General features: G+C 38.4%; 1 protein-coding gene across 3 annotated transcripts; it reads left to right on the forward strand.

The window, feature by feature from the left end:
• Positions 1-725: 725 nt before the first annotated feature.
• On the forward strand, positions 726-15,196 carry LOC122147389 (plakophilin-3). 3 transcript variants are annotated; one of them, XM_042769682.1, is made up of 6 exons: positions 726-1,176; positions 4,156-4,390; positions 7,579-7,687; positions 7,770-7,974; positions 11,567-11,627; positions 13,449-15,196. In XM_042769682.1, exons 1-6 carry the CDS (start codon positions 987-989, stop codon positions 14,230-14,232), a joined length of 1,584 nt encoding a protein of 527 aa, XP_042625616.1. In that variant the 5' UTR covers positions 726-986; the 3' UTR covers positions 14,233-15,196. The 3 variants fall into 3 exon arrangements, with proteins under 3 accessions (XP_042625616.1, XP_042625615.1, XP_042625617.1); XM_042769681.1 differs by having other exon boundaries at positions 727-1,176; positions 11,564-11,627; XM_042769683.1 differs by lacking the exon at positions 11,567-11,627 and having other exon boundaries at positions 745-1,176; positions 13,449-13,622.
• The last annotated feature ends 321 nt before the right edge of the window (positions 15,197-15,517 follow it).

Raw genomic sequence — 15,517 nt, forward strand, 5'->3', positions numbered from 1 at the left:
TTTGGGTGAACTATCCCATATTAAGCCATTTTGCATTTTATTTTTTTCCGTCCCCAAAGTTAAGACCTCTTGAAAAGATAATTCAGGCTTTTCTCATTCCATTTAAGATACCTAAGACTTTTTATGGACTTAAATTTGATCAAACCGAATTTAGGCTCAAAGGACCCATTTGGACTCTGACTTACCAAACATGCACACCTGGTGCCTCTAAATGGAATTATTTTGTTGTTATTTTGTTGGTTGTAAATTACCATCACATGTCTGGCATCTTCAAATTGAAGAATCCACTTTGGTTCTTCTAACTCGGTCAAATCCTTTAGAGGACGGGGAAAGGTAATGAGTAGAGATGAAACCTAGACCTACAGACAGAGTTCTTTCACTTTGGACACTTGTTCAGCCAGTATTACAGTCATTTTACAATAAACAATGCACTGAAAGTGCAACCCACCCACCATGCTACAAGTAACGTGTAACGAACACTTAAATAAAATGTTTCGAAAACTCTAACTCTGAAATACAAAAGTAAACGTCTAGATGTATCACAGAAACGAGATTGCGGGAAAATCTATCTATCTATCTATCTATCTATACACATTATTTTGGGAGAAAACATATGAGAAAGTGTAACTTTGACATAAAATGATTAACAACAAAAAAAAAAAATACACAGAAAAAAATTCTAATGAAAAAAAAAAGACTGCTTTTGTGCGTCCGTGAGTTTACCTGGATCAGGTAACCGATGACTCACCGCCAAGCCACGCCCACTTTACCTCCCACCTGCTAAAAAGCTGCAGAGTTCAGAGCAGCCGTCAGTAAAGCGTCTCCTCACAGTTCCAGCATCAGCGCAGAGAAACACAAGCTGACTAACCGAAGACGCTTTTACTGTTTTGTATCGTTTGGATCTACCCTTTTTCCACTCTCTGGTGGGATTGTAACTTTTTTAAGTCTTGGTGGTTGAACTCGGTCCCATCGCCGTGAGTTTGAGTATGACCTCGGAGAAGGTCTTTCAGACGGCGCTGCAGCCCAACTTGATCATCAGCACGTCCGACCTCGGGAACCACGCCAAGGAGGACGGGTCCGAGCACCAGCGGGTGTCCATAAGGAGTCTGGTGAAATCCATGTATCAGGTTAACTCATCGTCTAGCGCCGCGGCGGCAGAATGCGCAGTGTCAACAAGTACGTTTACATGGACACTTTTTACTTCCATCGGAATGAACTCATTCTGATTGACGAATCTGAACGTAGTGTTTACATGGACGCTAAATGATCGGGTTGATATGTTACAAGCTTCTGATCGGATTTAAAGGGTTACTCCACCGCAAAATGACAATTTTGTCATTAATCACTTACCCCCATGTCGTTCCAAACCCATAAAAGCTTTGTTCGTCTTTGGAACACAATATAAGATATTTTGGATGAAAACAGGGAGGCCTGTGACTGTCACATAGACTGCCAAATAAATAACAGTGTCAAGGTCCAGGAAAGTATGAGAAGCTTCGTCAGAATACTCCATCTGCCATCAGCGATTCAACCATAACGTTATGAAGCAACGAGAATACTTTTTGTACACGAAGAAAACAAAAATAATGACTTTATTCAACAAGTCCTCTCCTCTGTGTCTCTCCAAATCAGCCTAGCACCATTTTGGCAAATCTGAGCAGTACACAGGCGGCGTAGCTCTTCTGTATAAGAAGAGCGACATGGGACGGGGGTAAGAGATTAATGACAAAATTTTAATTTTGGGATGGAGTATCCTTTTAATCTTTTGACATGCGCATATCGCATGAATATACAGAGTTTCCTGCTGTTGTCGCATAGTGTTTTAAAAAGCACACGTGAAATTCATCTACTTCGGGTTCTAATTAGGTGACGATCGACCAGCACATGAACTGCAGTACTTTCCAGTTTCGGTTTTCAATCCGATAGTGTTTACATGTCCTCTCGCTCGGATTACAAAAGCAATAAACCACCCCGTACGATCCAATCGAAATTTTATTCGGATCTGGCCAATTCAATCCGATTGACGTGTTTACATGTGACTTTTTTTTAATTCTGATTGTGCTTCTAGACCTATTATGATCGGATTAGTAGGGTCCATGTAAACACAGCTACTGTGCTTTGATCTCATTGTAATACATCTACAATAACACAACAACCTTTGAAATATTAAAGGGGTGGTTGACTGGGTTTTTTCTATGATTGATTGTGTTTATAGGGAGCAGTCTAACATGTGCTCATGCTTTGGTTTTTAAAAAAAAAACATAATTTTTTCATATTTTACCTATATTCCACACTGCTCTGTCCCTTCTCTCACAAATGCCTCGATTATTTCCTGTTTTTATGAAGCCCCTCCCTCAGAAATACACAATGGGCTGAGATTGGTTAGCTGGCTCAGTGTGTTGTGATTCGCTAACCCGCCAAGTGTGCGTCTGAACTTCCCGCCCATCACCTCCGCAGCATGTGCTGTGGTTGTATTGTAAACAATGACGTCCTGTATATTGCTTATCAATGTGAGCCCAATTGAGACGCAGAGAATATTAGCGAAGAGGATTGCACAGAACCTGTGCAAGCATGGCTGGTATGTTTGTGTTTGTTTGTATGTTTGTTTGCAGAGCAGGGTGACACAGGAACAGGATTGAGAACCACTGCTTTAGAACATTGCTTTTGAAACTTGTGAATCCATTTGAATAGTTAGAAGATAGAATCGCGATTTCTATATGAATAGATTTTTACGTGCACCCCTAGTCTTCTCTTCCTCTTCTCTAAAGCAGCACAACATGGCCTCGCCCCCTTTTGTTGCCTGTTTACGGGGGCGGGGTTTATCTGGGTCTATGACGTATCGGACCGGGGAAGTAACTCGTTATAGTCCCTTACTAGCCATATTTGTAGGCATTAAACAGCCAGAATTTTAACAGACGATATCTCTGCTTGCATTGAACTTTCAGCGCTGCAACTTTGCAGATATTGTTTATGGTCAAACAGCAACATTGCACACTAACTAACGTTAAAAAAGGGAAATTGTAATCAACCACCCCATTAATCTTCTCATCATCTGCCAGGTTGACTTTACATAAAAGCCTTTTCTCTGTGTTTTTATATATTATGTGGTTTCATTTAACAATGACCTGGAGTTGAATATCATCTTCATTAACCTTTGGGAATGTTATTATTTGTTTGATATTAATAGAAAAAGCATTATTAATAAATTCACACGCTGTACTGTTTTGTTTACAGCTAAAACAATAAATAGTTATGAGAAAAACTGCCTGGAGCAAAATTGTGGTCACACATGTCATTTGTAGATAATGTATGAATTTAACTTTTGTTTTAAGTGTCACTTAATCTGAACTAGTTTGCACTTACCTTTGTTTTCTGGCGATAACAAAAAAATTGTCATAGATGGTGGTCAGTTCACATCAGGTGTGGTAGATTTAGTTTTCACCATTGTTCTTGAAGACTTTAACATATTTATTAGCATGTAAAGTGGCACTGGCAGAACAGACAGAAGTACAGTGCAACTTCTGGCTTGTGTTAATTTACAGGAGGGAGTTGAGCCAGGTTCAAGTGTAATCTGGTACCTGTTACGCGACTAAGCGAGAGTGAAAGTTTCAAAGCTCTCCTTTTTGAAGAGACCCAACACACCAGACAAAAAAGTGCTTAGGACTGCACAAAAGGAACGTAATTTGGGTCCATCAATCATAATGCTGTAAATATCAACTGGTGTGACAGAAAAGATGAAGAATACAACCTGAGAGAAATCCACAGTACAGTACAGATACCTTATAGGCATCAGCTGCTCAAAGTTTAGTTTTTAAAGACAAGTGAGACTTGCAGTACTGTACAAATGTAAAAGCACATTAGTATACATTACATTAGTGTGCACTTGAAACTGTTTAAGAATTTGTGGTTGATTAGAGTGGTTGAATTCCTGGCTTTATGAGGGTCTGCCACACTTTAACCTCTGTTGCTTAGCAGATGCATTAACCGGACCCTTGTTTATGAGGTTTACCTGCATTTGAAAATTTAGAACATCCTTGTGTCTTCCTTTTACTGGCCCAAGGTTTTCAGGAGGAGATGCATACCATGTCCTGTGTTTAAAGTGTTTAAACTAGATTTGACATTAAAATACCAAGCAATGTCCTTTGTCCTTCAAAGGCCCCCCCAGCGTCGCCAACCGACTCAACAAGGTTCGAAGAACGGCTCGCAGGTCCAACATGTCATCAAGCATGTATGGAAGTGCCGGATTAAGCGGCTCACAGAGCATCATTGAGATGAAGCAGCCAGGATGGCTGTCACGTGCCGGATCCGAGAAGAGCGTGCGTAATGTCGGGAGAGGCAAGGATGTGTTTGACGGCATGGATATGATGGGCATCATGGGCAACCTGAGCGGGTAAGAACAAATGTGCTTTCGTACATGTGTGTCAAAATACAGAGCGAATTGCATCCCAAACGAGACAAGGCAAGGAAGAAAGTAGAGCTGCACGATCATTAAAAGATTGTGAAAATGTATTTGTCAATGAATGAATTATTCAAGAAAATCATTCAAAAACGCTGATTCATCCGGTAATGAAACAAGTGAAGTAGGTTTATGAGTGAGTCGTTGAATCATCGATTCAAACAACTTGTTAATAATTTTAATATAAAAAATTGGTGTATTAAATATATTATATACAGTGGGTACGGAAAGTATACAGACCCTCACTCTGTTATATTGCAGCCCTTTGCTAAAATCATTTAAGTTAATTTTTTTCCCTCATTAATGTACACACAGCACCCCATATTGACAAAAAAACACAGAATTATTGACATTTTTGCAGATTTATTAAAAAATAAGAACTGAAATATCACATGGTCCTAAGTATTCAGACCCTTTGCTCAGTATTTAGTAGAAGCACCCTTTTGATCTAATACAGACATGAGACTTTTTAGGAAAGATGCAACAAGTTTTTCACACCTGGATTTGGGGATCCTCTGCCATTCCTCCTTGCAGATCCTCTCCAGTTTTGTCAGGTTGGATGGCAAACATTGGTGGACAGCCATTTTCAGGTCTCTCCAGAAATGCTCAACTGGGATTAAGTCAGGGCTCTTATTTTACAATGCTGTCGAATGTGACTCAGCCAATCATAATTTAGAGTTGGTTTTATTGTTGTTGTTGTTGTTGTTGTTGTTTTCACTCTGGTGTTACAAAGTTGTTTTTTGTGCTCATACCAGACTTTAATTCATTTATTATGACAATCTTATCTTTTGGTTTGCAGCCATCCAGTTAATGATTATAAAGTGAGAAAATATTCGAATGAAATCATTTAATGAAGTACCTGTCAGTAGTTTATTCACTGGATCATTCAAAAATTTTATGAATTTAAAGATGTACAAAAAAGTAGTATGCTAGCACCATTAGCGTAAAACACCACTGAAATGTGGGCCTAAATGCTTGAAGTGCACAAATAGTATGTGTTCAACCACAAATGACATGTTTTTTTACCAACACTTCCTCATTACTGTCTGTCAAAAATTCCCTGAATTATGTAATATAGCCATTTAAGCCATACAACAAACACTGCATATTACTGATTGCAAACTAGCTGGTTAGCTGTTTTCATTAAAATACTTAGTTTGTGTGTCTAAGTCACTTAGTTATTTTTATGGAAAGCAATGCGTTATGTTACTTTTGCGTTACTTCTTAAATATGAGCAGGGCTTGATTGTTTTAATATAAGCAGTTCTATTTATAGCAAATGTAAAAAACCCTTTCACACCAAAAAAGTGTAATGAATTAACCTCAGGCTGAAGAAAAAGTAAATTCACATCTGTACAGTAGAACGCATGAGCAGAAGGTTCAACACTCTTCAGCAATAAAAAAACAATGAAGCACAATTGTTAGTTTATCTAAAGTCATTTTTGCTTATTAATATAGTTGAACTGGATCATCAAAGGTCAGCAGCAAAGACTGGGGATTAAAATGGGATTAGATAAATTTGTGTTATTTAACATACTCTGAGTTTGCAACTGTGTGTTAAAAGTGAAGAGCGAGTCTTTTGCGCAGACACACCCAAACCAGTCCAGCCACTTCACATTTCACACACAATTCCTAGCACTCCAGTGACATGCATCAGCACACACAAACACACATGAAGGAATGTCCTGTTGAGCAAAAATTTCTTCAGATAATGCTGACTCTCAAAATGTAAGTAGTACAAGTTAAGAAACTAAGATAAGCTTGTATATGAAACAACCTTTATATTCAGGTTTCCACTTTAGGCTTACATTGAAGATAAATTTGTTTAAAGGGGTCATATGATGCGATTTAAATTTTTCCTTTCTCTTTGGAGTTTTACAAGCTCTTGGTGAATAAAGAAGATCTGTAAAGTTACAAAGACTAAAGTCTCAAACCCAAAACCCAAAGAGATATTCTTTATAAAAGTTGAGACTCGTCCACACCCCCTGAAACGGCTCGTTCTAACACGCCCCCACATCTCTATGTCACTATGTGGGAAGATTTGCATAACGCCACCCAGATGTTCACGCAAAGAAAGAAGGCATACCTTTTATTCTCATTGTAGTATTGTTGCCGCTGCTGCCATGTTGTATAGACGCTCAGTGTTTCACTATGAAAGCGAAACTACTAGCCTTCCAAAAGAGGACATGACTAGAAATCATGTTTATATTACGTTTATAATGGGTTTTATGTTTTTGTGTACAATCTCTGGATAGCTGGCCAATCACAGCACACCTTGCTTTTCAGAGCGATGAGCTTTGTAAAAATCAACGCATTTCAGAAGTCAGGGCATAGAGGAGAAACAATAATGTACAGTATGTGGAAAATAATGTTGTTTCTTTAACCTTAAACCACATGAACACATTTCATTACACCAAATACACAAAATAATGTTCTTTTTAGCAGCATCATATGACCCCTTTAAAAAAGTTTTGGGGGTATTTTAATAGTAGTGAAAGTAAGAAAGTAAGACATGATGAGTAGGAAAGTTGGGAACAGGGTTGAAAAACTGCGCAGACCAGATTCGAACCCAAATTTCCTACATGAGCTCCAGAGCTCAGTGCTATGACTACGACTGATGAATATTATAGGCTAATGTCGTACTTTCCTAAATACGGATTCATGTGGATTCCTATTGAAATGACTGGATTTCACCCGCAAAAATTCAACAGACATCGGTAAATCTGACCACACCTTAAGGCCGCATTGCTAATAATGTCCCAAAGAGTCAAAGCGAGGAAGAATGATATGAAGCTGCGATGAAACGGAAGTAGCAATCTTTTATTGCGTATTGTGAAATGGCTTATCGTAAAAGAGAAAAATTTATGATGTAAACCTGTTTCTATCCATCGGTTGTTGATTGGATGGAGGCAGATCTGAATTTTGAGTTGACTATAAGAAAGGGGCAGACTTTGTCGACAAAATGATTGTAACAAACCTTATTATTGACTGATTTGGAACCCTTTAGAAAGCAATACTGTGTGCCACACAAATAGACTGACTTACTGTTGATTCCAATTAAGTTTGCTGATTGCATGTTTCTAAGCTAATGATTTAATATTCCAATTTTCCATACTTTCCTAGACTCAACAGTTTGGACATGCATCATGATGAGTCCGTTCAAAATCAGCAGATGTTGGGAGCTGCCTACGTTCAGCATGAGTGTTACCATAACAACGATGCAAAGAAACCAGTATACAATTGCTTTTCTGTCTGAGGAAACATTTGAGTGAAATGTGTGTTTTCGATATAAGTAGAACTTATTTTTCTTTCAGTTGAACCAGCTGAAGGGAACTCCTCTCATGTTGCAGCTGTTTACCAGCAAGAGTCAAGAGGTGCAGCGCTACACCACCGGCGCCACCAGGAACCTCATCTATGAGAACATGGAGAACAAAGTGGCCCTTATTGAAGACGACGGGAACCCCAAGCTCATAGAGGCCCTTAGAGAACCGGACGATGAACTCCGCAAGAACATCACAGGTGGGCATTTTAGTCGTTTTGTTCTTGTACCTTAACTTTAATGCCCTTTTAATCACCATTGTGTCACAAAATTCACAGAACAACCTTCACCTTAAGACCACATGCTAACCTCATTAATGACTGATTTGGAACGCTTGTACATAGAAAGCAACTCCATGTGCTACACATATTCACAATTGATTCAAATGGAGTTTGAAGTTTGCATATTGCTAAGCCAGGGGTCTCCAACCCTGCTCCTGGAGAGCTACTGTCCTGCAGATTTCAGCTCCAACCCCAATCAAACACACCTGGAGCAGCTAATCAAGGTGTTCAGGGCTACTTGATAATTACAGACAGGTGTGTTGGAGCAGGGTTGGAACTGAAGTCTGCAGGATGGTAGCTCCCCAGGAGCAGGGTTGGAGATCCCTGTGCTAAGCTAATGATTTAGGTGCCTGATTTACTAAACAGAGCAAATTAGCAAAAGACTGCAAAAGAGTCAATGGGTGTGGAACGTTCTATGGTTGATCTACTGACAGTGACAAGAGCAGCACAAATTAGCAATGATAACTGGGTGCATGTAATATAGGGCTGCACGATTAATCAAGACTGTCATGCGCATTTAGTCAGTAAAGCCGGTTCTGTGATTAGCAGTAAATCTCCATCACCTGTTTTCAGGTGGAGCAGCATTTACTACACAGAGCCGTAGTTTTTGACAAGCTATGCAAAATCGCATTCATTATCGCTGACGATGTAATTTTAGGATTATGAAATCGACTAAATCGTTCTCGATAATGACAGCTGTTTGCATATCTTCTCAGTGAACTACGGCTCTGTGTAGTAGTAATGCTGCTCCATCTGAGAGCACGTGAAAATACCACATTTAATAACGTTTTTACTCCAAACTCACTTCATAATGTCAGCTGAGTGTTTAAAATAAATCCTTCTGTGAGATGATGTGGCTTCTTAAACAGAATAATTAAGGCACACAATATTTCATTGTATTCAAAGCAGTGATAATGGCTTGTTGATGAGCATTTCATTATACTTTATTATGATGAAGATTATAATAATAAGAACTCAGATAAACCATATATTGCTGTAGTTGTGTTTTTATTAGTCATGTTGAATCAATGAAAGCAGTTAAATCTTGTTTAATCAGCTGCAGAAAGGCATTTCCTGGTTTTCTTCTTTGGGCCATATTTGGATTTTCAGCACGAGAGCGCCCTCTGGCCTTTGGATGGAGATTTACTGCTAATCACAGAACTGTGCTTTACTGAAAAATACACATGACAATCGTAGCTTCTGCCTAATCACAATTGATTACCTTTGCGATTTAATTTCGATTAATTGTGCAGCCCTAATGTAATATGCTAACAACACAGGCACAAAATGGGTTAAGACATGCTTTTTGGAGGGGTGTTAAATAATGGCGTAAATACAGTACCAGTAAACCGACAACCACAAGCATTACCTTGCATGATTTATTTAAATACTCTCCTCCCACAGATTTAGCCTTTAAAAGGGAAACTCCTATAAATGAATAATCATTAAGGTCAGCTGCAAAAATAACCCTGTCCAAGCCCTTTCATGACTAATTTTCCACTGCGTGTCTTTAGTAGATTTTAACGCCTAATGAGGGTTTGCGTTGATGTAACCTGCGGGAAACAGGTCAATTTAGCTCAAAGGGACTCATTTAAGATTTTATAGGGAATTTGGACAGAATCACTGTTTTATGGCTGATCACTGAGTCATCCAGCGATTCATTGAACGAGCCATATAACATCAACTCTGCAATGGATATTAGCTGTGGGATGGTTTAAGTTTTAGACAGGCACTCGAGATCGGTCTTGGAGACACAGCGATAGGCAAAACTTAACTCCGAACACAAAACTCTCAATGCAAAAGAAAAGAAAAGAAACTAAAGTAAAAGAATAGAAGTAAAATATGATGAGACTAGGTGGCATTTCTTCTCCTCGTGGCTAAGTAGCAGTGGACATGCAGGCCGAAGCACGCTGGAACAGCACTCAAAGAACACAAAAATGTCAAAAAGCATGGCTGAAAGCGATGACTTAAACCAAAAGCTAAAAGCAGGGCTACATGCCATGACCAAAAAGCTGAATAGTTAAAAGGCTAAATTTGATGGTTTCCTGAGTATTTAAACCCGGCTGTGGGACACCTCCCAAATGGTGTCTTAACCAATTAGATATTGTCTTTGCTCGTGGCATTGTATATTTCTCAGCCCCATTCATAAATCAAATGTTATCTTATCAATCACGTGTTCTGAATTTTCCCGCTCTTGCAGAGTATAATTTTGAACATGATTCCCATAACAAGAATATGATAGATTTTACAAAGTATTGATTGATAGAAACATGCTAAACATGAATATGAACCCTATTCAGTAGTTTTTAAAAAGACATACACAATGAGTGACTAGAACATTATAGACAAATGTAAGGGTTACATACATGCTATGAAGTTATGCAGTGGACTGATATTTGTTTATAAGTACTTTTAAGATGGTTTTAGTTGCATCTACATGTGTAAAGGACAGTCTCTCTGTCGTTCTGTGAATGTGAGGGTGTGCTTTGTGAGGAACAAAAGGTCAAAAGTTCTAGAAGGAGTCTGGTCTTTGTCCTTAGTGGCGGAAACCAGTCCAAGGAAGTATGTAGCTCATGATTTCTATCATGGATTTACATGTGATGGTCAGGCTGTTCATCTCTTTGACCATTAATTTTGATTACTTGCCCCAAAATTAACAATCTCCTTCCTGAGTTGTTATGATCAGTGTGTTCTTTTATGTTAATGTTGAAAGCTGCTCAAAGCTGCTAGTTGGTGGACTTGCTTCAGACTCGTGGTGTTAGGATTTGATTTACAACATCCTGTTGTCTTGAGCCTTTCTGTGGAATTCGGCTCCTCATTTTTCAACCATGCTCATGATCGAATCTTCTTGTGTTTATAACATGTAGAAAATATAGAACATCCTTCAATTAAAGACTTTTTTTATATTCATGGTAATGAGGTCCAGTGTCTTTTTAATTAAATGACTCCAGATATGACGTACTACCTAAAATACAAATGCATAAGCAAATGACACTTTAATGATAATATAATGGCTTCACAATGTAAGAATTCAACATTTTGTCCATATATATTAATATTAATATTAATATTATTATTATTATTATTGTTATTACTATTATTAGTAGTAGTATTGTTATTGTTTTTATTGCAAGCTAAGCTAAGGCAAACTCACTGCTTCAAAGCAGTTTCAGGAAACAGGAGAATAACTCCAATCAGTTCAGGTTTTGTTCTCATCTGACAGTGTCAGTGCAGTTAGTTTGATCATATTTTCTGGCAGCTCTGTTCTGGCGTAATTAAACAAACAATGTGACATGATTCCAGTCTGCATCATGAGTTTGTTTTTATTATTCTGAATCTTATATACACCACAGAGAAATTAAGTCTATTCCCGAGTTGTAGTCTCTCCGGCAGCATTCGTAACTTAGCCAGGCTTGACTGTTTGCATGATGATCTTGCTATTTGCAATGTGGTCCTCGCTGCTCTTGACATAACAGATGATAAATAACTCTTGTGTTGTTAATCACAGCAGCAATGGCTTCACCGAGAGGCCACCATCAGCGCAGAAGCACGGAGAAACCGGTTAATATGGCGTAAGAGATTGTTGATTTTTTTTTTTAATACGTTATGTTTGTTTGTTATGGGTTTTCACTTGATGCAGAGGATTAATACAAACTTGTGTAGTTATTTATAATTATATATGTAAGTTATACAGGTCCTTCTCAAAAAATTAGCATATTGTGATAAAAGTTCATTATTTTCCATAATGTAATGATAAAAATTAAACTTTCATATATTTTAGATTCATTGCACACCAACTGAAATATTTCAGGTCTTTTATTGTTTTAATACTGATGATTTTGGCATACAGCTCATGAAAACCCAAAATTCCTATCTAAAAAAATTAGCATATCATGAAAAGGTTCTCTAAACGAGCTATTAACCTAATCATCTGAATCAACTAATTAACTCTAAACACCTGCAAAAGATTCCTGAGGCTTTTAAAAACTCCCAGCCTGGTTCATTACTCAAAACTGCAATCATGGGTAAGACTGCCGACCTGACTGCTGTCCAGAAGGCCATCATTGACACCCTCAAGCGAGAGGGTAAGACACAGAAAGAAACTTCTGCACGAATAGGCTGTTCCCAGAGTGCTGTATCAAGGCACCTCAGTGGGAAGTCTGTGGGAAGGAAAAAGTGTGGCAAAAACGCCTGCACAACGAGCAGAGGTGACCGGACCCTGAGGAAGATTGTGGAGAAGGACCGATTCCAGACCTTGGGGGACCTGCGGAAGCAGTGGACTGAGTCTGGAGTAGAAACATCCAGAGCCACCGTGCACAGGCGTGTGCTTTTTGAACCAGAAACAGCAGCAGAAGCGCCTGACCTGAGCTACAGAGAAGCAGCACTGGACTGTTGCTCAGTGGTCCAAAGTACTTTTTTTTTCGGATGAAAGCAAATTTTGCATGTCATTCGGAAATCAAGGTGCCAGAGTCTGGAGGAAGACTGGGGAGAAGGAAATGCCAAAATGCCTGAAGTCCAGTGTCAAGTACCCACAGGCAGTGATGGTCTGGGGTGCCATGTCAGCTGCTGGTGTTGGTCCACTGTGTTTTATCAAGGGCAGGGTCAATGCAGCTAGCTATCAGGAGATTTTGGAGCACTGCATGCTTCCATCTGCTGAAAAGCTTTATGGAGATGAAGATTTCGTTTTTTCAGCACGACCTGGCACCTGCTCACAGTGCCAAAACCACTGGTAAATGGTTTACTGACCATGGTATTACTGTGCTCAATTGGCCTGCCAACTCTCCTGACCTGAACCCCATAGAGAATCTGTGGGATATTGTGAAGAGAAAGTTGAGAGACGCAAGACCCAACACTCTGGATGAGCTTAAGGCCGCTATCGAAGCATCCTGGGCCTCCATAACACCTCAGCAGTGCCACAGGCTGATTGCCTCCATGCCACGCCGCATTGAAGCAGTCATTTCTGCAAAAGGATTCCCGACCAAGTATTGAGTGCATAACTGAACATAATTATTTGAAGGTTGACTTTTTTTGTATTTAAAAACACTTTTCTTTTATTGGTCGGATGAAATATGCTAATTTTTTGAGATAGGAATTTTGGGTTTTCATGAGCTGTATACCAAAATCATCAGTATTAAAACAATAAAAGACCTGAAATATTTCAGTTGGTGTGCAATGAATCTAAAATATATGAAAGTTTAATTTTTATCATTACATTATGGAAAATAATGAACTTTTATCACAATATGCTAATTATTTGAGAAGGACCTGTATATAGTATTCTGTATATACATAGAGTATCAAACTAAAGAAACAGTTAATATACACGTTGACTATACATAAAATATTTGTATTGCAGAATGTACATGCCCTGATGTTTCTTTTTTCCTCTTTAGATCTGATGTTATTTATCTCAAAGAGGAATTGACTAGACTTCAAAAGAACAATTTTCCAGAATGCAACAAATATATAGAGAAAATCAGTTATCTCATCGATGAGTTTTACAATGGTTACAGACTTGCTATTTATGTCCTCAAAGGAGCAGTAATAACTGGAGGAATCACGATGGTGTTGTTGGCATTATCACTTTTTGTCATTGGTGAAAAGGTTTCTGAATTTTCTTATGCAGCTATGACTGTAGTTGCTGTATTAAGTGTTGCTTTTGGGCTAAACAGGAAAACACACCAGGAGAAGATCTTAAAACGAACCATGGAAGAGGAACTTAAGGGATTTCAGGATACAATTAACCCTATTATTGACATGCTGGAAAGAATCTGTCAACGTACTGAGGAAATATTGAGAGACCCTTCACTATCAGACCACAAAACCCAGGCATTGAGTGAACATTTTGCCTACTGCTATGAAAAAAGTCTCTTTCGGGAACATGACAGTAGTAAAGTGGGTGACCGGCTGTCTAAAATTGTGCATTTGTCTGGAAAGCTTTCAGAAATGATAGCCAAGGTTAGTTCTGTACCTGATATCATCAAAGAGATTATCGAAGACGACAAGAGGCAACATGACAAACCTGCAAAACCCACACATGAGCAAATAAATAAAAGAGAGTTCAAGGAGAAGGCAGAGAAATTCATTAATGAAATGCGGAAAGGAATTTGTGAGTTAAAAAACGGAGTGAAAGAAGTCAACCAAACAGCAGACAGAAAATCAAATCGATTGAGTTGAACCTGTCAAAATGAAAAAGTATGAACTGCTGAGACGCAACTTGTTATTGGATCCACATGACAGGTATTGTATAATTTCAACATTTCATTGTCCTAAAACAATATTGTTAACATTGACAAGTTAGAAATAAGTTTATTTTATTTTTTTCAGATTGTTTTTGCTCTGCATTATCGATCAAAAGTGGACGTTGTTATTTTGTGTATATATTTATCATTTTCATAACAAAACAATAAAAAGTACACACAAAAATGAATTGGAATGTAAAGTGAATAAGATCATTGTGTTATTGTTTTTTTTTTTGATAATCATGTTAGTGATGGTACATGCTGTACAAAACACCAAACGTGAACGTGAACAAAAACCCACTAGTGCTGTGATTCCTGCAGCTGCTGCTCCTGTTCCCGACAAACTGCCCACCAGAGTGGCTTTGTGCATGGATTCCAGTTCAGCAGTGATGTCCTTCAGCTCCTTTATTTTACGCTTGAGTGTTGGAAAATTTTCATCAAATTTTGAGCTCAGTTCCTTGATTCTTCTTTGCAGTTCATCAAGTGCTTCGAGTTTCCTGAAATATCAAACCCTTTTCCTGCCACAAAGAAAATGCACTCGGTTAACTACTTTGCCATTAATAATTGTCATGCTGTAATTTAGCAATAAAGCAAAAAAACGGGGGTGGGGGTTAACATTGTTTAACCTGCATTCCAGATCAGGTTTTATGCCAATTTATAGGCCCTTTGCTTAACTTCTTTTTATCTGCTGCTCGAATGTACATCATTGCTTGGAACTGTTGCAGTACGTTGAATTATGACATCCTGAGCCAATTGGAATTTGCTCTCTTGGAATCTGTAGTTTAAAGGGCACCTTTTATGCAAAATCCACTTTTACATGGTGTTTATAGTTGTGTTTTATATTTAATCTGTATCCATCTGTATTTTAGGTTCTACTGTTAGTGTTATCTGTATGCACCAAGGGTCTGAGAGTAATGCAGTTTCAATTGTATGTATGTGCTGTACATGTGGAAGAACTGACAATAAAGCAGACTTGACTTGTTTGGACATAAATGTGTGTTGCCAGTTTGTGAACACAGCCACCCTAAAATGATAAAAATCCACCCACTCTTTATTTTTTAATCCCCATTAAGCCAAAACAGTCTCATTAGGTATGTGGTTTTGGTTATCTTAGCATTGTGACATCACAATGGGATGGCACCACAAGATGCCATTCACTTGCAGAATGCAATCTTCTGGAAGGCACATAAGTTTGAACTAGTGAGTTTAGGTATATTGGT

The sequence above is a fragment of the Cyprinus carpio genome, chromosome A14, assembly GCF_018340385.1.
Source record: "Cyprinus carpio isolate SPL01 chromosome A14, ASM1834038v1, whole genome shotgun sequence".
Taxonomy (NCBI): domain Eukaryota; kingdom Metazoa; phylum Chordata; class Actinopteri; order Cypriniformes; family Cyprinidae; genus Cyprinus; species Cyprinus carpio.